The following is a 23,666-nucleotide window of genomic DNA, read 5'->3' on the forward strand; positions in this document are numbered from 1 at the left end:
TCAACAGAAACTCTACAAGCCAGAAGGGAATGGCAGGATATATTCAAAGTGATGAAAACAAAGGGCCTACCACCAAGAATAATCTACTCAGCAAGACTTTATTCAGATTTGATGGAGAAATCAAAAGCTTTACAGACAAGCAAAAGTTAAAGAGAATTCACTACCACCAAACCAGCTTTACAACAAATGCTAAAGGAACTTCTCTAGGCAGCAAACACAAGGGAAGGAAAAGACCTACTGAAAATAAACCCAAAACAATTAAGAAAATGACAATATGATCATACATATTGATAATTATCCTAAATGTAAATGGATTCAATGCACCAATCAAAAGACATACTCTGGCTGGGTTGATGAAAACATGTGCATGTATGCACTTCCATTTACCACATCACTCTGCTTGACCCACCCTCCCCCCCAAATTGTATGTATTTATTTTATATTGTTAAAGTTAATCATGTTCCCATTATGGCCTGCAATTATAATTATCTTTTATTTTTTGTCTGGCTATTGAAAACTGATGAACATCTTTTACTACTGTGATTATGTAACTATTACTCACTTAAAACCACTGCATGATGATTGGGCAACAGAAAAATAATAGAACTCTCTATTCCCAGAACTAGGACTAATAGAAAAACCTGTAATGACTTTTTAAAATCCAGATGCAGTCACTTTCGAAGATGGCAGAGGAATAGGACGGGGAGACCACTTTCTCCCCCACAAATTCATCAAAAGAACATTTAAACGCTGAGTAAATTCCACAAAACAACTTCTGAATGCCAGCAGAGGACATCAGGCACCCAGAAAAGCAGCCCATTGTCTTTGAAAGGAGGTAGGAAAAAATATAAAAGACAAAAAAAAAAGAGACACAAGAGATAGGGACGGAGCTCTGTCCTGGGAAGGGAGTCTTAAAAAGAGAGAAGTTTCCAAACACCAGGAAACACTCTCACTGCCGAGTCTGTGGCGAGCCTTGGAAGCACAGAGGGCAACATAACAGGGAGGAAAAATAAATAAAATAATTAAAACCCACAGATTACGAGCCCAACGGTAACTCCCCCAGCGGAGAAGCAGAGCAGACGCCTGCACCATCTACTAGCAAGCGGGGGCTGCGCAGGGAGGCGAGGGCTGCATTGCTTAGAGTAAGGAATGCCTGAATGCCCCGAGGGCAATCTGAGCGAACTAACTTGGGTTAGCAAACCAGACTGTGGGATAGCTACCACTCGAAAAGCCCTAACCTAAGACACTGCCAGGCCCGCTCACAGTACAAAGGACTGAACAGAGCTAGCCTGCTGCAGACCATCCCCCTCCGGTGACAGCAGCCAGAGCCAGAAGGGGGCAATTGCAGCCCCAGAGAGACATTATCTACCAAACTGCAAGCAGGCTTCTTTGCTAACTAAGACTTCTTGGGGTTCTGGATAGTCAACATCCACCTGAGAAGGTGCGCCGGTTGTACACCAGAAAACTGAGCGGCAGGGATGGGGGAGGCGATAAGTCACAGCAACCGCGCTCACCAAACACCTCATCACCTGAGCTGCTCAGACCTGGGAAGGGCACAAAACGCAGGCCCAACCGAGTCTGCACCTCTGAGGACTACCCAAGTGCCTGAACCTGAGCGGCTTAGACCTGGGAGGTGCATGCAGCCCAGGGGCGGCCTCGGACGGTTCCCGGTGGAGCAACCTAGAGCCTGAGCAGTGTGGGCAGGGAGGCTACACGCGCCATGAGCCGGGGCAGACCCAGTGTGGCTGAGGCACTGCGAGCACATGCCAGTGTTATTTGTTTGCAGCGTCCCTCCCTCCCCACAGCGCGACTGAACAAGTGAGCCTAAAAAAAGTGTCCACCACCGCCCCCTTTGTATCAGGGTGGAAATCAAACATTGAAGAGACCAGCAAACAGAAGCTAAAACAGAGGGAACCGCCTTGGAAGTGACAGGAGCAATAGATTAAAACCCTGTCATTAGTACCGACTACATAGGAAGAGGCCTATAGATCTTGAGAAATATAAGCCGGACCAAGGAACTATCCAAAAATGAATTAACCCCACAATACCCATAACAACACCAGAGAAAGTCCTAGATATATTTTCTTTGCTTTTTTTTTAAGTCCTCTATTACTCCTTTAATTTTCACTTTTATAACCTACTATTACTTTGCAAAAAAAAAAAAAAGACCCTATTTTTTAAACCAAACTTCATATATATATATATATATATATATATATATATATATATATATATTTTATAATTTTGTGACTTTGGTTTTTTTTTTCTTCTTGTCTTTAATATTGTATTTTTGAAATTCCAAACTCTACTCTAGATTTTTAATGTTTGCTTTTTGGTATTTGTTATCAATTTTGTACCTTTAAGAACCCAATCTTCGGTGCCCATTTTTACTTGGGAGCGAGATTACTGGCTTGACTGCTGTCTCCCTCTTTGGACTCTCCTTTTTCTCCATCAGGTCACCTCCTTTTTCTCCACCAGGTCACCTCTGTCTCCTCCCTACCCCATCTCTTCTCTACCCAACTTTGTGAATCTCTGTGTGTTCCAGACAGTGGAGAACACTTAGGGAACTGATTACTGGCTGGATCTGTCCCTCTCCTTTTGATTCCCCCCCTTTATCCTCCTCGCCACCTCTGTCTTCCTCCCTATCCTCTTCTCTGTATAACACCATGAACATCTTTGAGCGGTCCAGTTGTGGAGTGCACATAAGGAAGTGATTACTGGCTAGCTTGCTCTCTCCTCTATTGATTCCACCTCATCTCATTTGGGTCACCTCTAACTCCCTCCTCCCTCTTCTCTTCTCCATGTAACTCTGTGAACCTCTCTGGGTGTCCCTCACTGTGGAGAAACTTTTCATCTTTAACCTAGATGTTTTATCAATGGTGCTGTACAGAAGGTGAAGTATTGAGACTACTGTAAAAATAAGACTGAAAACCAGAAGCAGGAGGCTCAAGTCCAAATCCTGAGAACACCAGAGAACTCCTGACTCCAGGGAACATTAATTGACAGGAGCTCATAAAATGCCTCCATACCTACACTGAAACCAAGCACCACCCAACGGCCAACAAGTTCCAGGGCAAGACATACCATGCAAATTCTCCAGCAACACAGGAACACAGCCCTGAGCTCCAATATACAGGCTGCCCAAAATTATTCCAAAACCATTGACATCTCATAACTGATTACTGGACACTTCATTGCACTCCAGAGAGAAGAAATCCAGCTCTACCCACCAGAACACCGACACAAGCTGCCCTAACCAAGAAACCTTGACAAGCCACCTGTACAACCCCACCCACAGCAAGGAAACTCCACAATAAAGAGAACTCCACAAATTGCCAGAATACAGAAAGGCCACCCCAAACTCAGCAATATAGACAAAATGACGAGACAGAGGAATACCTAGCAGGTAAAGAACAGGATAAATGCCCACCAAACCAAACAAAAGAGGAAAACATAGGGAATCCACCTGATAAAGAATTCTGAATAATGATAGTGAAAATGATCCAAAATCTTGAAATCAAAATGGAATCACAGAAAAATAGCCTGGAGACAAGGATTAAGAAGATGCATGAAAGGTTTAACAAGGACCTAGAAGAAACAAAACAGAATCAATATAATGAATAATGCAATAAAAGAGATCAAAAACACTCTGGAGGCAACAAATAGTAGAATAACAGAGGCAGAAGACAGGATTAGTGAAGCAGAAGATACAATGGTAGAAATAAATGTATCAGAGAGGAAAAAAGAAAAACAGATTAAAAGAAACGAGGACAATCTCAGAGACCTCCAGGACAGTGTTAAACACCCCAACATTCGAATCATAGGAGTCCCAGAAGAAGAAGACAAAAATAAAGACCATGAGAAAATACTTGAGGAGATAATCGTTGAAAACTTCCCTAAAATGGGGAAGGAAATAATCACCCAAGTCCAAGAAACCCAGAGAGTCCCAAACAGGATAAACCCAAGGCGAAACACCCCAAGACACATATTAATCAAATTAACAAAGATCAAACACAAAGAACAAATATTAAAAGCAGCAAGGGAAAAACAACAAATAACACACAAGGGGATTCACATAAGGATAACAGCTGATCTTTCAATAGAAACTCTTCAGGCCAGGAGGGAATGGCAAGACATATTTAAAGTGATGAAAGAAAATAACCTACAACCCAGATTACTGTACCCAACAAGGATCTCATTCAAATATGAAGGAGAAATCAAAAGCTTTACAGACAAGCAAAAGCTGAGAGAATTCAGCACCACCAAACCAGCACTCCAAAAAATGCTAAGGATATTCTCTAGACAAGAAACACAAAAAGGGTGTATAAACTCGAACCCAAAACAATAAAGTAAATGGCAATGGAATCATACTTATCAATAATTACCTTAAATGTAAATGGGTTGAATGTCCCAACCTAAAGACAAAGACTGGCTGAATGGATACAAAAACAAGACCCCTATATATGTTGTCTACAAGAGATCCACCTCAAAACAGGGGACACATACAGACTGAAAGTGAAGGACTGGAAAAAGATATTCTATGCAAATAGAGACCAAAAGAAAGCAGGAGTAGCAACACTCACATCTGATAAAATAGACTTTAAAACAAAGGCTGTGAAAAGAGACAAAGAAGGACACTACATAATAATCAAAGGATCAATCCAAGAAGAATATATAACAATTATAAATATATATGCACCCAACATAGGAGCACCGCAATATGTAAGACAAATGCTAACAAGTATGAAAGGGGAAATTAACAATAACACAATAATAGTGGGAGACTTTAATATCCCACTCACACCTATGGATAGATCAACTAAACAGAAAATTAACAAGGAAACACAAACTTTAAACGATACAATAGACCAATTAGACCTAATTGATATCTATAGGACATTTCACCCCAAAACAATGAATTTCACCTTTCTCTCAAGCGCACACAGAACCTTCTCCAACATAGATCACATCCTAGGCCATAAATCTAGCCTTGGTAAATGCAAAAAAATTGAAATCATTCCAAGCATCTTTTCTGACCACAATGCAATAAGATTAGATCTCAATTACAGGAGAAAAAATATTTAAAATTCCAATATAATGGAGGCTGAACAACACGCTGCCAACAACACGCTGCTGAATAACCAACAAATCACAGAAGAAATCAAAAAAGAAATCAAAATATGCATAGAAACGAGTGAAAATGAAAACACAACAACCCAAAACCTGTGGGACATTGTAAAAGCAGTCCTAAGGGGAAAGTTCATAGCAATACAGGCGTACCTCAAGAAACAAGAAAAAAGTCAAATAAATAACATAAGTCTACACCTAAAGCAGCTAGAAAAGGAAGAAATGAAGAACCCCAGGGTTAGTAGAAGGAAAGAAATCTTAAAAATTAGGGCAGAAATAAATGAAAAACAAACAAAAGAGACCATAGCAAAAATCAACAAAACCAAAAGCTGGTTCTTTGAAAAGATAAATAAAATTGACAAACCATTAGCCAGACTCATCAAGAAACAAAGGGAGAAAAATCAAATCAATAAAATTAGAAATGAAAATGGAGAGATCACAACAGACAACACACAAAGGATCATAAGAGACTACTATCAGCAGTTATATGCCAATAAAATGGACAACGTGGAAGAAATGGACAAATTCTTAGAAAAGTACAACTTTCCAAAACTGAACCAGGAAGAACTAGAAAATCTTAACAGACCCATCACAAGCACGGAAATGGAAACTGTAATCAGAAATATTCCAGCAAACAAAAGCCCAGGTCCAGATGGCTTCACAGCTGAATTCTACCAAAAATTTAGAGAAGAGCTAACACCTATCCTACTCAAACTCTTCCAGAAAATCGCAGAGGAAGGTAAACTTCCAAACTCATTCTACGAGGCCACCATCACCCTAATACCAAAACCTGACAAAGATGCCACAATAAAAGAAAACTACAGGCCAATATCACAAATGAACATAGATGCAAAAATCCTTAACAAAATTCTAGCAATCAGAATCCAACAACACATGAAAAAGATCATACCCCATGACCAAGTGGGCTTTATCCCAGGGATGCAAGGATTCTTCAATATCTGCAATCAATGTAATACACCACATCAACAAATTGAAAAATAAAAGACATATGATTATCTCAATAGATGCAGAGAAATCCTTTGACAAAATTCAACATCCATTTATGATCAAAACTCTCCAGAAAGCAGGAATAGAAGGAACATACCTCAACATAATAAAAGCTATATATGACAAACCCACAGCAAACATTATCCTCAATGGTGAAAAATTGAAAGCATTTCCCCTAAAGTCAGGAACAAGACAAGGGTGCCCACTTTCACCACTACTATTCAACATAGTTTTGGAAGTTTTGGCCACAGCAATCAGAGCAGAAAAAGAAATAAAAGGAATCCAAATTGGAAAAGAAGTAAAACTCTCACTGTTTGCAGATGACATGATCCTCTACACAGAAAACCCTAAAGACTCCACCAGAAAATTACTAGAGCTAATCAATGAATATACTAAATTTGCAGGATATAAAATCAACACACAAAATCCCTTGCATTCCTATACACTAATAATGAGAAAATAGTAAGAGAAATTAAGGAAACAATTCAATTCACCATTGCAACGAAAAGAATAAAATACTTAGGAATATATCTACCTAAAGAAACTAAAGACCTATATATAGAAAACTACAAAACACTGGTGAAAGAAATCAAAGAGGACACAAATAGACAGAGAAATATACCGTGTTCATGGGTCAGAAGAATCAATATAGTGAAAATGAGTATACTACCCAAAGCAATCTATAGATTCAGTGCAATTCCTATCAAGCTACCAACGGTATTTTTCATAGAGCTAGAACAAATAATTTCACAATTTGTATGGAAATACAAAAAACCTTGAATAGCCAAAGCAATCTTGAGAAAGAAGAATGGAACTGGAGGAATCAACCTGCCTGACTTCAGGCTCTACTACAAAGCCACAGTCATCAAGACAGTATGGTACTGGCACAAAGACAGAAATATAGATCAATGGAACAAAACAGAAAGTCCAGAGATAAATCCATGCACCTATGGACACCTTATCTTTGACAAAGGAGGCAAGAATATACAATGGATTAAAGATAATCTCTTTAACAAGTGGTGGTGGGAAAACTGGTCAACCACTTGTAAAAGAATGAAACTAGAACACTTTCTAACACCATACACAAAAATAAACTCAAAATGGATTAAAGATCTAAATGTTAAGACCAGAAACTATAAAACTCCTAGAGGAGAACATAGGCAAAACACTCTGACATACATCACAGCAGGATCCTCTATGACCCATCTCCCAGAATATTGGAAATAAAAGCAAAAATAAAGAAATGGGACCTAATTAAACTTAAAAGCTTCTGCACAACAAAGGAAACTGGAAGAAAGGTGAAAAGACAGCCTTCAGAATGGGAGAAAATAATAGAAAATGAAGCAACTGACAAACAACTAATCTCATAAATATACAAGCAACTCCTACAGCTCAATTCCAGGAAAAAAAAACGATCCAATCAAAAAATGGGCCAAAGAACTAAATAGACATTTCTCCAAAGAAGACATACAGATGGCTAACAAACACACGAAAAGATGCTCAACATCACTCATTATCAGAGAAATGCAAATCAAACCACAATGAGGTACCATTTCACGCCAGTCAGAATGGCTGTGATCCAAAAGTCTACAAGCAATAAATGCTGGAGAAGGTGTGGAGAAAAAGGAACCCTCTTACACTGTTGGTGGGAATGCAAACTAATACAGCCACTATGGAGAACAGTGTGGAGATTCCTTAAAAAACTAGAAATAGAACTGCCTTATGACCCAGCAATCCCACTGCTGGGCATACACACCAAGGAAACCAGAATTGAAAGAGACACGTGTACCCCAATGTTCATCACAGCACTGTTTATAATAGCCAGGACATGGAAGCAACCTAGATGTCCATCAGCAGATGAATGGATAAGCTGTAGTACATATACACAATGGAGTATTTACTCAGCCATTAAAAAGAATACATTTGAATCAGTTCTAATGAGGTGGATGAAACTGGAGCCTATTATACAGAGTGAAGTAAGCCAGAAAGAGAAACACCAATACAGTATACTAACGCATATATATGGAATTTAGAAAGATGGTAACAATAACCCTGTATGCAAGACAGCAAAAGAGACACAGATGTATAGAACAGTCTTTTGGACTCTGTGGGAGAGGGAGAGGGTAGGATCATTTGGGAGAATTGCACTGAAACATGTATAATATCATATATGAAACGAGTTGCCAGTCCAGGTTTGATGCATGATACTGGATGCTTGGGGCTGGTGCACTGGAACAACCCAGAGGGATGATACGAGGAGGGTGGAGGGAGGGGGGTTCAGGATGGGGAACACGTGTATACCTGTGGCAGATTCATGCTGATGTATGGCAAAACCAATACAATATTGTAAAGTAATTAACCTCCAATTAAAATAAATAAATTTATATTTAAAATAAAATCCTGACGCATACCAAGATTATCTTGAAATTTTTGAAAACTACAAATGCTCAGGTATTAATTTTCTTTTCCAGAGCTCCAGATGTTTCTAATGAGTAGACATGTTTAAAAACAACTGGACTCTATGACAATTTTTACTTTTATCTAGTTTGTTTCACTTTTTCTATTTCATATTCCATGCTCCCATTTCATTTAGTTTATGTTCTCCAATTCTTTTTTTTTTTTTTTTTGGATGTTCTTTATCAAGCCTTATCAACTGTAGCAGAAAATCATTTGTGTATAAATATAAATACGTATAATACATATGTTTTAGAAAACTTAGGATTTTTTGCCTAAAAAAAATGACATTTTGATTCCACTTGTTTGTCCATTTCTGTATGAACAGAATGCTAGATTTCTGATTTAAAAATATATATGCAGTAAGCAACAAAGGTTCACTGTAAAGCATAGGGAACTATAGTCAACATCTTGTTATAACCGATGGAAAATAATTTCAAAAATAACATACGGTTTCTTGTATTTGTATAACTGAATCACCTTGCTGGGCACCTGAAACACTGTAAGTGAATATATTTAAAAAAAAAAAAAAAAAAACTTTACTGCTGAAAAACATTCATCATTATCTGAGCCTCCACCAAGTTCTAATCTTTCCCAATGGTAACAAAAGATCACTGATTGCAAGTCATCATAACAAATATAATAAAAATGAAAAAGCTTGAAATATTGCAACAATCACCAAAATGTGACACAGGGACACAAGGTGAGCAAACGATGGTGAAACGGCCCTGATGAGCCCCAGGCGGGACCGCCACAAAACTTCCTTCTGTAAAAAGCACAGTGATCTGTAAAGCGCAATGAAGTGTGCTAGTGTTAGTATTATCTCACTGAGTTATAACGAAAATTATATGAATATAAGTAAAATATTTAGAAGAATATCTGGCACAGAGTAAGCACTAAATGAAAGTTAAGGTATCACTTCCAGGGTATTAGCAGCTAAATCAATTTCCAAGTCATGTTCTGCTTGAAGTGCCTAGGGAGATACTAAAATCAGTAGAGAAGGATGCTGGTGCCACCATGATGCCAGTGTGCACTGTGGTGCTGGGGACCCAGCACACTGCTCAGCCTGTTGTGAAACGAGCCTTCTGCTGTGTGGATTTAGACACATATTCCAGAACACACCATTCTAAACAATGGCGCCAATATTTAATAAAAGACCTATGTGTGAATCATGCTGTAGTCCCAACTTGAGTTTAGACTTATCTGTAACACTTGGCTATTTTGTTTCTCTATACATCCAGGGAAGTTAAATTTCTATGTGGAAACTGTTTTGGGGTTTTCCTTCAATGAAAGTTTCCTCTATAAAAGTGTTGCTTCATCTTCACTATGAAGTCAGAGAAAAAGAAAAGCAAGGAGATGAAAAGAGGTGAAGACAGGAAGGATGCATAAAGGAACCAAGTTCAATCAGGAAGAAAAAAGAAAAATAGTATCATGTGCTTTTGAGTAATGATGGCCGTGACTGCTTGCTATTTGAGATCTACCAGCAGGTTCGACATCACCAAAGGTGTTAAACCCAAAGACATTAGTGTGAATCAGACTATGTTCTTACTTTGAGCTTAAAATACAGAAGAGGGAAGTATGGATGGATGAAAAAGAAAAATGTTTAAGACAGAAGTCATATGAACAACATCACAGAACTCACCTTAACACTCAGGTCATCTCACTGACAGCTCACGCAAGGAGGGCCATGCAATACTACTAGGCAAACACAATTAGGTCATAATTCTCACTGTAACTCTATAAACTCCAGCATATAAAAGTGTGGAGTTAAAGAGGGGTGGGGCATTGCACATAAACTGTTAATGTTTATGAAACAAGGAAACAGGTCAAATGAAGCTTTACTTGACCTGTCAGTTGCATACCAATAGAGAGAATAAATCCAACACAGAAATTCTGCTTTAAAAGAAAATAAAACTGAAACAAATTGTGAGAGTTGGGGAAGGGAACAAAGTTGGTAACCAAAAAAAAATAAAATAAAATAGCATTAGCTGATAATCTAAAAATCTGTCTGATTCTAACTTTATTTACCTTAAATAAATTTTTCATTGATATTAGTCTCAGCATTGCATGACTTTTTAATCAAACAAGATTTTAAATTTGCTTTACATTAAAGGACAAAAGTTCAAAGTACTCTTTGAAAAAGATTGATATTTTTGAAAAGTATTTCTCAATAGGCCATAACATACTAATTAAAAGCTGCAAAGCAGCTACAAACTGTGGTCCAGTAGAGGGAGTACTGGAACAGAGGGTGACAGATAAGAAACTGGTGTAAATTTAAGATTAATTCAGCAAACCCAGTGCTGTATAGATTAACATGTCCATTCTCAGTAAAGGTTTTGAACACCAGTAAATGTCTGAATTGAGACACTCTTTGATATGCCCCACACAGTTGCTAAATCATCACTTATAATTAGCAGTAAATGCCAATGCCAATGGGAAAAGGGCGAAATTACATTCTGTGCTTTTTGGCTATGGACATGCTAACAATGGTAAGAGTACTATGTTTTTATACTCTGCTCCTTCACAGCAACCTTGTCTCTGTGTTATACATGAGAGATATAAGATCACAGACAACCATCAAATGAAGCAAAATGCGCAAACTCATACTCTTTCAATCCTTTTGTACCCATCCACACCTGAAAACTTTGATTATAGTACAACTTTGCTAAATAAACTCATAAAAAATATAACTGCATAAATGAAAGTGAAAGTCACTCAGTCATGCCCAACTGTATAGCCCAACCCCACGGGCTATACAGTCCATGGAATTCTCCAGGGCAGAATACTGGAGTGGGTAGCCTTTCCCTACTCCAGGGGATCTTCCTAACCCAAGGACAGAAACCAATAACTGTACAAAGGATATAAAAAAAAAAGATTACAGTGGAGAAATACAATAAACTCTTGAGTTTGCAAATTTGTGTCCTGTTTGAAATTTGAGTCTTCAAGTTTAAAAAGTCTGGTGTCAGAAGTAGTAGAGCAGGAACATTGACAAAAGCCTGGTCCCAGGACTTAAGTCAAGGATGAGACCAAAGGAACCAAAAGAACCTCTGGTGAAACCAAAACATAAATAATGCCATTTTCATAATGGGTATGCAATAAGCTAATTTTGGTGTAACTAGTCAAGGAAAATGAACCCATAAAATAAATCAGAAACCTCTGATTTCTTATGCTTCTTTTACATGAATCATTGATTCTCAATATATTTATACATTCTAATTATAGACTGAACAATTATACTCTACAGCTTGGTATCTTTTATGATTTTCAAAGATTTTTGTTGAAGGGCCCTGCAACTCTTCCTATTTCAGTAATTCATGACTACATGTTTTAGCCACCCAGTAGTAACTATCTCAGCAAAGGATTTCTAATACTACAAAATTCAAAGAAGCAAGAGGTGTCAAAGGAGAATCAAAATTGAGTCAGTACTGTTAAGAGAGCTCTCTTAAACAGAGCTGGCAGCCATTAAGAAAATGCATTTCTCAGCCTGGACGGAATCTGACTTTTGATATGGTAAAGTCACACAGAACACCAGCCAGAAACTCAAGATACTTAATGGACCTCTACTCTAATTCTAAGGGCTTCCCTGGTGCCTCAGTGGTAAAGAACCCACCTGTCAATGCAGGAAATGTGGGTTCAATCCCTGCATCAGAAAGATGCCCTGGAGAAGGAATGGCAACCCACTCCAGTATTCCCTGTGTGAGAAATCCCATGGACAGAGAAGCCTGGTGGACTACAGTCCATGGGGTCAGAAAGAATCCGGCGCAAATTAGCCACTGATCAGGCAGGCACTCTACTTCTACTCTGATTCCTTAAGGATCAATATTTTCCACCTTGAATGGGGACAATCACAAATCTTACCAGGCAACTTTTAGCAATCTCCTGATCTTTTGCCTTTACTTAACTCTTTCTTTTCCTTGGAATACTCTTTCAGGGTTACTGGATTCTATATATACTGAATCACAGTTCTTAAGACCCTAAATAAACTTTTCTTCTTATTTGCAGCCTCCTGCATTTGGGGGGTTTGACAGAAGTTTGAAGAAGAAAGTAAAAGTTTAAAAGCATAATGGTTTAAAATTTAAAAAAAGATTCAATGGATATTAATCTGGTATTATTTACAACTGAAAATCCCCAAAGACAGTCCCTGCATAGTCAAGACCAACTAAACCCTATTCAGCCTAATCCTCCCACAAAAATCATTCTAGTTTCATGACTGACCCATCACCACCCATCAGTCATTTTTTGCTTCATATACTGCTTTGACTTTTTGGTGCCTTTACACTCACTGTTAACTCTAACTTAAACGCTCATTAGTTGAAAAGAGCAAAAGACTCCAAGGTTCTGTTTTTTTAATTCTGATTTTGCATTAGTGTCCTCATCATTTAACTGCTATACCTTTTTTATTGCATACCTTGGTTTATTGGGCTTTAAAGACACTAAATGTTTTACAAAATGAAGATCTGTGGCAACCCTTGATGGAACAAGTCTATTGGCACCATTTTTCCAGCAGTACTTGCTCACTTCAAGTCTCTGGGTCACATTCTGGTAATTTTCACAATATTTCCAACTCTTTCATTATGATTATAATTGTTATGATGAACTACAATCAGCTATCTTTGATGTTACTAATGCAATTGTTTTGTGCACCACAAATCACACCCACAGAAGATGGGAACTTTGTGTCTGTTCTGATTGCTCCAAGAACCATTGGCTCCCCAGCCTCTCTCCCCATCTCCCAGGCCTCCCTGTTTCCCAGAGACACACAATATTTAAATTAGTCCAAATAATATCCCTGCGTTTAACAGTTTCTAAGTGTCAAAGTGAAAAGAAGAATCACAGGTCTCTTATTTTAAATGAAAGCTAGAAATGATTAAGCTCAGTGAGGAAGGCATGACTCAAGCCAAGACAGGCCACAAGCTAGGCCTCTTGCACCCATTAGCCAAACTGCAAAGGCAAAGTAGAAAGATATTACAAGTACTACTCCAGTAAATAAAATTCTCCAAGCCAGGCTTCAACAGTACATGAACCATGAACTTCCAGATATTCAAGCTGGATTTAGAAAAGGCAGAGGAACCAGAGAGCACCTTGCCAACATCCATTGGATCATAGAAAAAGCAAAAAGAATTCCAGAAAAAAATCTACTACTGAATTATTGATTACGCCAAAGACTTTGACTATGTAGATCACAACAAACTGTGGAAAATTCTTATAGATGGGAATACCAGACCACCTGACCTGCCTCCTGAGAAATCTGTACAAGTCAAGAAGCAACGGTTAGAACTGGACATGGAAAAACAGACTGGTTCCAAATTGGGAAAGGAGTATATCAAGGCTGTATATTGTCACCCTGCTTATTTAACTTATATGTAGAGTACATCATGCAAAATGCCAGGCTGTATGAAACACAAGCTGGAATCAAGACTGCCAGGAGAAATATCTATAACCTCAGATATGGAGATGACACCACCTTTACAGCAGAAAGTGAAAAGGAACTAAAGAGCCTCTTGATGAAAGTGAAAGAGGTGAGTGAAAAAGCTGGTTTAAAACTCAACATTCCAAAAACTAAGATCATGGCATCTGGTCCCATCACTCCATGGCAAATAGATGGAAAAATAATGAAAACAGTGACAGACTTAATTTTCTTGGGCTCCAAAATCACTGCAGATGGTGACTGCAGCCATGAAATTTTAAAAGACGCTTGCTCCTTGGGAGAAAAGCTATGACCAACCTAGAGAGCATATTAAAAGCCAGAGACATTACTCTGCCATCTATGTCCATCTAGTCAAAACTATGGTTTTTCCAGTAGTCATGTATGGATGTGAGAGTTGGACCATAAAGAAAGCTGAGTGCTGAAGAATTGATGTTTTTGAACTGTGGTGTTGGAGAAGACTCTTGAGAGCCCCTTGGACTGCAAGGAGATCCAACCAGTCAGTCATAAAGGAAATCAGTCCTGAATATTCATTGGAAGGACTGATGCTGAAGCTGAAGCTCCAATACTTTGGCTACCTGATGTGAAGAAATGATTCATTGGAAAAGACACTGATGCTGGGAAAGATTGAAGGTGGGAGGAGAAGGGGATGACAGAGGATGAGACGGTTGGATGGCATCACTGACTTGATGGACATGAGTTTGAGTAAACTCCGGGAGTTGGTGATGGACAGGGAAGACTGGTGTACTGCAGTCCATGGGGTCGCAAAGAGTCTGACACAACTGAGCAACTGAACTGAACTGAACTGAACTCTGGTGAATACAAGAACAAGAAAGCAAAACAGCTCTATTGCTAATTCAGAGAAAGCTGTAGTGGTCTGACAGATGAGCAAACCAGCTAAAATATGTCCTTAAGCCAAAGCCTAATCCAGAGAAGGGCCTGTGTGTGTGTTCAATTGCTCAGTCATGTCCAACTCTTTGTGACCCCATGGGCTATAGCCCACCAGGCTCCTTTGTCCATGGAACCCTCCAGGCAAGAATACTGGAGTGGGTCCAGGAGATCTTCACAAAGCAGCAATCGACCCAGGACTCCCACATTGAAGGCAGATTCTTTACCATTTGAGCCACTAAGGAAGACCAAGAAGGGCCTCTCTTCAATTATATGATGGTTAAGAGAAGTGAGAAAGATGCAGAAGTGTGAAGCTAGCAGAGGTTGATTCATTAAGCTTAAGGAAAGAAACCCTCTCCATAACATAAAAGCACAAGGTGAAGCAACAAGAACTGATAGAGAAGCTGCAGCAAGTAACCCAGAAGACACAGTTAGGATAAGTAATGAAGGTGGCTACACTAAACAACAGATTTTCAGCATACACGAAACTGCCTTATATTAAAAGAAGATTCCTTCTAGGACTTCTATAAGAGAAGTCAATGCCTGGCTTCAGGGTTTCAAAGGACAGGCTGGCCCTCTTGTCAGGGGTTAATGCAGCTGGTGACTTTGAGTCAAAGCCAATGCTCATTTACTATTCTAAAACTCCCACGGTCCTTAAGAATTAGGCTAAATCTACCCTGCCTATGCTTTACAAATGCAACAAAGCCTGGATGATAGCACATCTGTTTACAACACGGTTTCCTGAATATTTCAAGCCCTCTATCGAGACCTACTGCTCAGAAAAGATTCCCTGCAAAATATTACTGCTCACTTGACAATCCATCTGGTTACCCAAGAGTTCTGAAGATGTACAAGATTGACGTTGCTTTAATGCCTGCTAACATAACATCCTTTGTTACATACTTTGGCCACCTCATGCAAAGAGTTGACCCATTGGAAAAGACTCTGATGCTGGGAGGGATTGGGGGCAGGAGGAGAGGGGGACGACAGAGGATGAGATGGCTGGATGGCATCATTGACTCGATGGATGTGAGTCTGAGTGAACTCCGGAAGTTGGTGATGGACAGGGAAGGCTGGTGTACTGCAGTCCATGGGGTTGCAAAGAGTTGGACACGACTGAGCGACTGAACTGAACTGAACTGAACATAACATCCATTCTGCAGCCCATGCACCAAGCAGTAATTTCGACTTTCAAGTCTTGTTATTTAAGAAATACCAGTGTAAGCTTATAGCTGCTATACATAGTGACTCCTCTGATGGATCTGGGCAAAGTCAATTGAAAACCTTCTAAAACGATCCACCATTCCAGATGCCACTAAGAACATAACTGATTCATAGGAAGAAGTCAAAACAGCAACATTAATAAGAGTTTGGAAGAAGTTGATTCTAACCCCCCATGATGACTTTGGGGGGATGGAACTTGAGTGGAGGAAGTAATTGCCAGCTGTGGTAGAAACAGCAAGAGAACCAGAATTAGAAGAGGAGCCTGAAAATGTGACTGAATTGCTACACTCTCACATAAAACTTTCACAGATAAGGAGTTGCTTCTTATGGGTGAACAAAGAAAGTGGTTTCTCAAGATGAAATGAATATGCTGGTGAATATGCTATGAACACTGTTGAAATGGCAGCAATGGATTTAGAATATTACATAAAGTTAGTTGACAAAGCAGTGTCAGTGTTTGAGAGGGACTGATTTCAACTTTGAAAGAAGTTATAACTATGGGTAAAATGCTATCTAACAGCATCAAATGTTACAGAAAAATCACTTGTGAAAGGAAGTCAACTGATGCAGCAAACTTCACTGTTATCTTATTTCAAGAAATTGCCAGTCTTCAGCCTTCAGAAACCACCACCTTGATCAGTCAATAGCCTCCAATGTGGACGCAAGACTCTCCAACAGCAAAAACTACTAGCTGAAGACTCACATTATTTCTGATGTGTTTTTTTTTTTTAAGATATGTAGTTTTTTTTAGAAATAATACTATTTGTATACAATAGACTACAGTATAGTATAAAATAACTTCATATGCACTGGAAGCTTGTGTGACTTATTTTATTGCAATATTCACTTTATTTCAGTGGTCCAGAACCCATACTATCTATGAGGTAGGCATTCAGAAAAAGGAAACCTGCTTCTAGAGCTAAAAGGATTAAATGAGATAACATATGTAAAAACAGCAGGGTACCTATCCCATACTAAAGCACTAAAAAATAATAACTTCTTTCATGGATCTCTGTAAATCTGTTGAACTCCTACTCACCCTCCAAACCCCAATTTAAATCTGTTTCTATAAAACCTCCTTAATTATTTGTTCTATTTTCTTCCTCCCTAAAAATGCAATTGCTTAGTCTTCTGTGTTTCCCATGGGAGTTACAGAAACTTCTACTGTACTTTAAATGCTTGTGATGGCCTTTGTGTTCCATTAGAGAATGAATACCTCCAGGGTGGGATTTTTATCTAACTACTGCCTACTCCAAAAGTTAAAGAATCAATAATGAAACTTAATTAGCATTTATTAAACAAGTAAATGATTTGATTACACTATTACAAACTAAATTCCATCACCTCCACTAGCTTGGTTCATAGTGATGCTCTCCATCTATATGCCATCACTCCATGGCAAATAGATGGAGAAACAATGACAGACTTTATTTTCTTGGGCTCCAAAATCACTGCAGATGGTGACTGCAGCCATGAAATTAAAGGACGCTTGCTCCTTGGAAGAAAACCTATGACCAACATAGACAGCATATTAAAAACCAGAGACATTGCTCTGCCAACAAAGGTCCGTCTAGTCAAAGCTATAGTTTTTCCAATAGTGGTTCATGTATGGATGTGAGTGAGAGCTGGACCATAAAGAAAGCTGAGTGCCGAAGAATTGATGTTTTTGAACTGTGGTGTTGGAGAAGATTCTTGAGAGCCCCTTGGACTGCAAGGAGATCCAACCAGTCAGTCATAAAGGAAATCAGTCCTGAATATTCATTGGAAGGACTGATGCTGAAGCTGAAGCTCCAATACTTTGGCCACCTGATATAAAAAACTGACTCATTGGAAAAGACCCTGATGCTGGAAAAGATTGAAGGTGGGAGGAGAAGGGGATGAAAGAGGATGAGATGGTTTGATGGCATCACTGCCTCAATGGACATGAGTTTAAGTAAGCTCCAGGAGTTGGTGATGGACAGGGAAGCCTGATGTGCTGCAGTCCATGGGGTTGCAAAGAGTAGGAAACGACTGAGCAGCTGAACTGAACTGAGCAAACTAAAACCCTTATATAGTCTTTCAAGCATTTCACAATACTCTAAAAAAATAACAGTCCTTACATACTTTGATACCCTATCAGCAATGTAACTTTTTAATGCTTCTGCTTACCATACACTCATTTACTCATCAAGTACAAGTGCCTCCTACAGGCTGAGAGTACTGTACATTGGTGAACAAAATGAACAAAAACCCTGTCCTTATGACTTTATATTTACCACAGGTAAATTTGTGGAAGAAAGAAACTTCCATTACAAATTTGCCAGAAAAATATACCAGAACACACAAAGTAATTCTTCAATATTTACTAAATATCAAAAGGATAATAAAAAACAAAAACCTCCTGACCACACACAAAATCTAACTACTTTAAAAAGCATGCTATAAATTCAGAGTCATTGTAGTAAACAAGCAAAACTAATTTTGTATCCCTAAAAAATGCTCATCCTAATGACTCATTTCCTTGTAGCTAAAAGTATTTGTAATTTCTTTTTCGAATGGTTAGTAATTTTTTGAGTTTTAAGAATTTTACAATTACATGCATCGTATAGATCCTAATTTGAAAGGTGGTGATGTGTAATGTGGCCTCTTTGAAAATCTATTTAAAACCTTAAAACATTCTTCATTTTGTAAGTGAGGAGAGCTTTTTATGCAACTTTATATCAGGGCTTCCAGTCTAAGTGGTACTCCCCCATGAGTAAGACAGGCCATACCAGGACTAAATCAACTAGCTGCAGTATCAGGCAAGCAACCCTGATGCCAGAGACACAGATGCTGCTCTTGCACACCAACCTTTCCAACCTTACCTCTTGCTTCATCCTCTTTGCTGCATCCACCTTGTTCCTCAAGCATGGCCTATGCTTTCCTTTCTTTGCCCATTCCCAGGTTTGGCCTAGAAAGTCCTTTCCTTATCTCTACTGTCAAAATACTACTTATCAACATACCATTTCCATCTGCAAGAGCTTATGCTTTCCTCTCTTGGGGTAACTGTATCCTCTTTAATTAACAACCCTCTCTGTGAGCCTTTCTTACAGAGCTTAGCTAGTTCTACCTTGCTCTAACCCTGCCCAGCCACTCTTACTGAAGCATAAATGTTCCTCACTGTTCTGCTCATCTGGAAAAGGCCCTTAAACACACAACAGGGGCTTGATTTTCCTATCAGATAAAAGACTAAACATAATACCCAAATATCCAATACTTGCCATAACTAAACACTAGGAAACTTCACTGAGAGATCTCTGAAAAACAGTATTGATTTCCAAAATCACAAAAAAGACTCAGTCTTACTGAACAAATCTTGCTACCTAAAATTACATTATTTCAATGTCAGAAGAAACAAAAAAGGTAATCTGTTGTCCCACGCAGAGAATGCTGACAGGAGAATCCTGAAGGCACTAGGTACTCCTTACAGAGAGGTTTCATTTCAGTTGTACTTTTTGGTCATTTTAGACTTTAATAAGTCAACTTAACATTTAACTGAGAGCCTTGCCCTGCTTCACTAATTAACAGTGCAATAAACAAACAAAAAGGAAATCAGTAATAACTAATTCTGGATATAAAGTGCAGTGAGCTGGGTTTCAGGTTAGGGTTCCTACATGTAGAGTTGTATAAATAGGGCTCTCTCCCATAGAGTCTACAGAGAAAAGGTGAAAAGCATAAACGTCAAACAAGTGGTGAATGAACAGATCATCAGGAGCCCTAGTTTAAAGGGCTCTTTCATCAATCCCCAGCCATAGGGAAGAAATACTTCAACAGCACCCTAAAGGAAACAAGAAACTGAATCATGAAAGGAAACAATAAAAAAGCATCAGCGGCATGCCTTACAAAAATTACTGGTGAGATTTAAGTCTCACCCCCTACTTTGTCTCAAAAGTGCTTTCTAATAATACTGCGCACATTCCAAACAGCTTCCATCTGCCAAAAACTTACCAACTGCATCTCCACTGCTCAGCAACCAGGGTGAAAAACCAATCCCAAGGGAACCTTCATCCCTTCATTTTGGCAGTAAACTGCAAACATCTACCTTGCTGGGCATTTATCCACAGGGCGAATAGTTTCAAAGTGAATTTAGGAGGTGAGCAAGACCCAAGGGAAAACAGGAGAGACAAAACAAAAAGGAGAATGGGTGAATACAGATTTAAAGGGAAAGGTCAGGAAAACAGAAAAGTCAAGAATTTATTTGAGGGGGTGGGGGGAAGGAAAGCAAAAGGCAATACAAAAAGTAAACTCAAAAGAAGAGAATAAAATACTACTCTACCCTAAAGATAAATGACTCAAGAAGGAAGATGAGGAGCAGCAAAGAGTAGAGTCCTGATGACTTGAGGAACTTTAAAAATTCTCTTACTGTATCTTTTAAGACTTATTGGGTTCGGAGTTCGGAATCCTAGAAGAGGCAAAGGTCTAGCCGTGGAGGAAACAGTGAGACAATGCTGGAGAGTAAAAAGATCCTCCCTCCTAAGCTCTTAGATAGACATCAGGTAAGGCTGAATCAAGGAAACCGCTGGTGAGGAGCCGGGTTCCAGGAAGGGCTTAGAGAGGCAAGTATCACGCGGATTCACTTGTCCGTAGGCGACAGAGTCCACGTGGGCTCGGGGGAGAGCACAGCGATCCCCCACCCCCACCCCCACCCTGGAGGGAGACTGAGAGGCCGGACTAACAAACAGATGGGCTCTCAGAACAGGAGCAAGAGATGCGAAGTGTCCTCGGGAGCTGGCCACACTCGACGGGGACCCTGAAGGGGGAAAAGAACGCAGCGACCAGGGTCAAGGGCGGAGTCGCCAGGGGCCCCGAAGGCGCTCTTCGCGAAGCCGGAACTCACCGATGCCGAGCCCCACAACCAGGCGGCCGGCGAGCAGCGTCTCCTTGTTGTTCGCCGCGGCCAGCACCGCGGAGCCGGCAGTGAAGAGGGCACTGGCCAGCAGGATGGCGGCGCGGCGGCCGAAGACGCCGTTGAGGGCCCCGCCGGCCAGCGCCGAGACGGCGGCCGCCCCCACCGTGCTGGACACGAGCAGCTCCTGCCACATCGCGTCCAGGCTGAGCTGCCGCTTGAGCAGCAGCATGGCCCCCGACACCACCCCGGTGTCATAGCCGAACAGGAAGCCGCCCAGCGCGGAGAAGACTGCCACCACGTACACGAAGGCGGGGGTCTCGTCCTGCTGGAACTGCCGCCGCGCCGCGCGTTCCAGGTCCCCGACGCCGCCGCCGCCCGCGCCCGCGCCCTGCAGGCTGGCGCTCGACTCCGCGGCCGCCAGAAGGCTGCGCTCCCCGGCCGTGCTCGCCGCGTCCGGCTCCTGCTGCTTCCTGCGGCGCTCGCCCATGAGGCTGCTCAAGCTCCGCAGCGTGTACTCCACATTCTCGCTCGCCTTGCGGGACATAAGGCAGGGGCCCGGGGCTGCCCGGGGGAACGAGGCTCCGCGGGCTGGCGGTCTCGAAGGGCTGGACAGCCCGAGCGGACACAAGGAACCGCCGCCTTCCTCCTCCCGGCTCCTGCTCCGCCTGCCACGGTAGCAGCCGCCGCCGCGGCCACTCCGGGGAGAAAGTTGCTGCCCGCCGGCCCCGGCTCTGCCGAGTTGGAGCCTGGCGGGTCTCACTCGAGACTCACGCCCCGCGCCTGCCGAGCTGGCGCTGCGGAGCAAGCGGGAGGTGGGGCCGCAGGTCACGTGCAGCCCCAGCCGGCGGGGCCGGCCCGAGACGCCCCGCCCCTCCTCGGGCGGTGCCAGCCTCAGCCCACCCCGGACCCCTAAACCCCACCTCCCGGTCGAGCGCAACCTCTGACCTAGGGTCCTTCTAACGTGGCTCTCTGTTTCTTAACTGCTCCAAGTCCCGTAGTTTGAGGGTTGCAGTTGAGAAGCAAGCCAGTGTTTGCCAGCCCGGTACTAGACTTCGAGACTCGGAGAAATGGTTTACGATGATCGCACGGTTTGGAAAGGCAAGGAGAGAACCACTTTAGAAAAGCCTGAGGATGGCCAAGGCTGGAAGGGCCTAGGAAAAAATATTCTGTTATGGCATATAGCAAGTACCCCTCCTTCCTTTTATAATATTGTGATATAAATGAATCTGTTCCGGAGCAATTCAGCTTCTTGTCGCCAGTCCCTCCTCAATGTATGCTTCTTTTAAAGGAACGATACATCTTATTTCTTTGAGGTTAGAGTTAACCTATCTCCCCAGGTGAATCACAAAACTTGTTCCATGGATCCCTGATTTGTAAAAGAAAATACACGTTTATACATTCCACTCGTGTCACCAAGTATTAATAGCTCCCACTGATACAAAGTAAACCCAAGGTTTCATCTGATTTGAGGTTTAATAGGCAATCTCCATCAACCCACTCACTAAAAGGAAGGATGTCTTCTCCCTGGAAAAATCTACACTGTTGTCCTCCATTCTCAGGGGGCAATTTTAACTGTCTCATTTGTGTGATGTGTTGTGCTCAATCCCTTCAGTCGTGTCTGACTCTTTGCAACCCTATGAAATGTAGCCCGCTAGACTCCTTTGTCCATGGGATTCTCCAGGCAAGCATAGTGGAGTGGGTTGCCATTTCCTCCTCCAGGAATCCAACTCTGGTCTCCTGTGTCCCCTGCATCGCAGGTGGATTCTTTACTGCTGAACCACTGGGTAAGCCTGCCTCATTTACATGAAACAATGCAAAGATGACATTACTTGCCACCAGTTTTTTTAAACTGTTAATTACGAGTTATTAGTTTGTGGGGGTCCCCCCCCCCCCCCCGCCGCTTTGACTTGTCATTAGTAAATCATTCTATACAGCTTCACTTTAGAAGAGAAACTATGTTCCTCTGATTTGCTTTCATTCTTCAGGCTCAGGGCAGGAGGGAAAGCATCATATAATTCTATTCTTCATGATTTCAGTGTTAGCGTTAGTTGCTAAGTTGTGTCTGACTCTTTTGTGACCCCATGGACTGTAGCCTGCCAGATTCCTCGCTCCATGGGATTCTCCAGGCAAGAATACTAGAGTGAGTACCCATTCCCTTCTCCAGGGGATCCTCCCAACCAAGGGATCAAACCTGGGTCTCCTGCATTGTAAGCAGCTTCTTTTACCATCTTTATTGCTGAGCCACCAGCTTTATTTTCCTTATTTGAGTAAAAGACTTCTTAGTTTGAGGTCTATTTTTCCTTGCAGGCTAGAACTTTTTCCTTTTAAAGAAAAGAATTTTGTTGTCTTGTTTCAATAAAAAGTTACGTTAGAATTTGTCAAAGTTGCTTTTCTTTGGATTATCAGTCATGATTATCTCCATAATACAACACTTTCCTTTCCTGCAACTAGGAAAAATGATTTAATGGACTCAGAGGGCTTAAACTTATTGTGTGACTTTTAAGTAAGGTTCTCTCATAATTCCCAGGGATCAGTTAAACAGAGGGCTTTTAGCTCTAGAACAATAACTCTTTAATAATACTCATGCTACTGTAAAAGATTCAGGTAACAGCACGCCCTTTCCCAGGCCTGCTGGTAAAAAAAACTGCGCCATCTGGTGGTGAGCCATTTCAT

At 40.9% G+C, this 23,666-nt stretch overlaps 1 protein-coding gene across 1 annotated transcript in view; it reads right to left on the minus strand.

The window, feature by feature from the left end:
* SLC2A13 (solute carrier family 2 member 13) overlaps window positions 1-21,874 on the minus strand; it is a 527,708-nt gene extending 505,834 nt beyond the window's left edge. The window contains exon 1 of the mRNA XM_055580782.1: window positions 20,982-21,874. Within this exon, the coding sequence (XP_055436757.1) occupies window positions 20,982-21,537 (556 nt within the window). The 5' untranslated portion in view covers window positions 21,538-21,874. The remainder of the gene's footprint in view (window positions 1-20,981) is intronic.
* Between the last annotated feature and the right edge of the window lie 1,792 nt (window positions 21,875-23,666).

This window comes from Bubalus kerabau, chromosome 1, assembly GCF_029407905.1.
Source record: "Bubalus kerabau isolate K-KA32 ecotype Philippines breed swamp buffalo chromosome 1, PCC_UOA_SB_1v2, whole genome shotgun sequence".
Taxonomy (NCBI): Eukaryota; Metazoa; Chordata; class Mammalia; order Artiodactyla; family Bovidae; genus Bubalus; species Bubalus kerabau.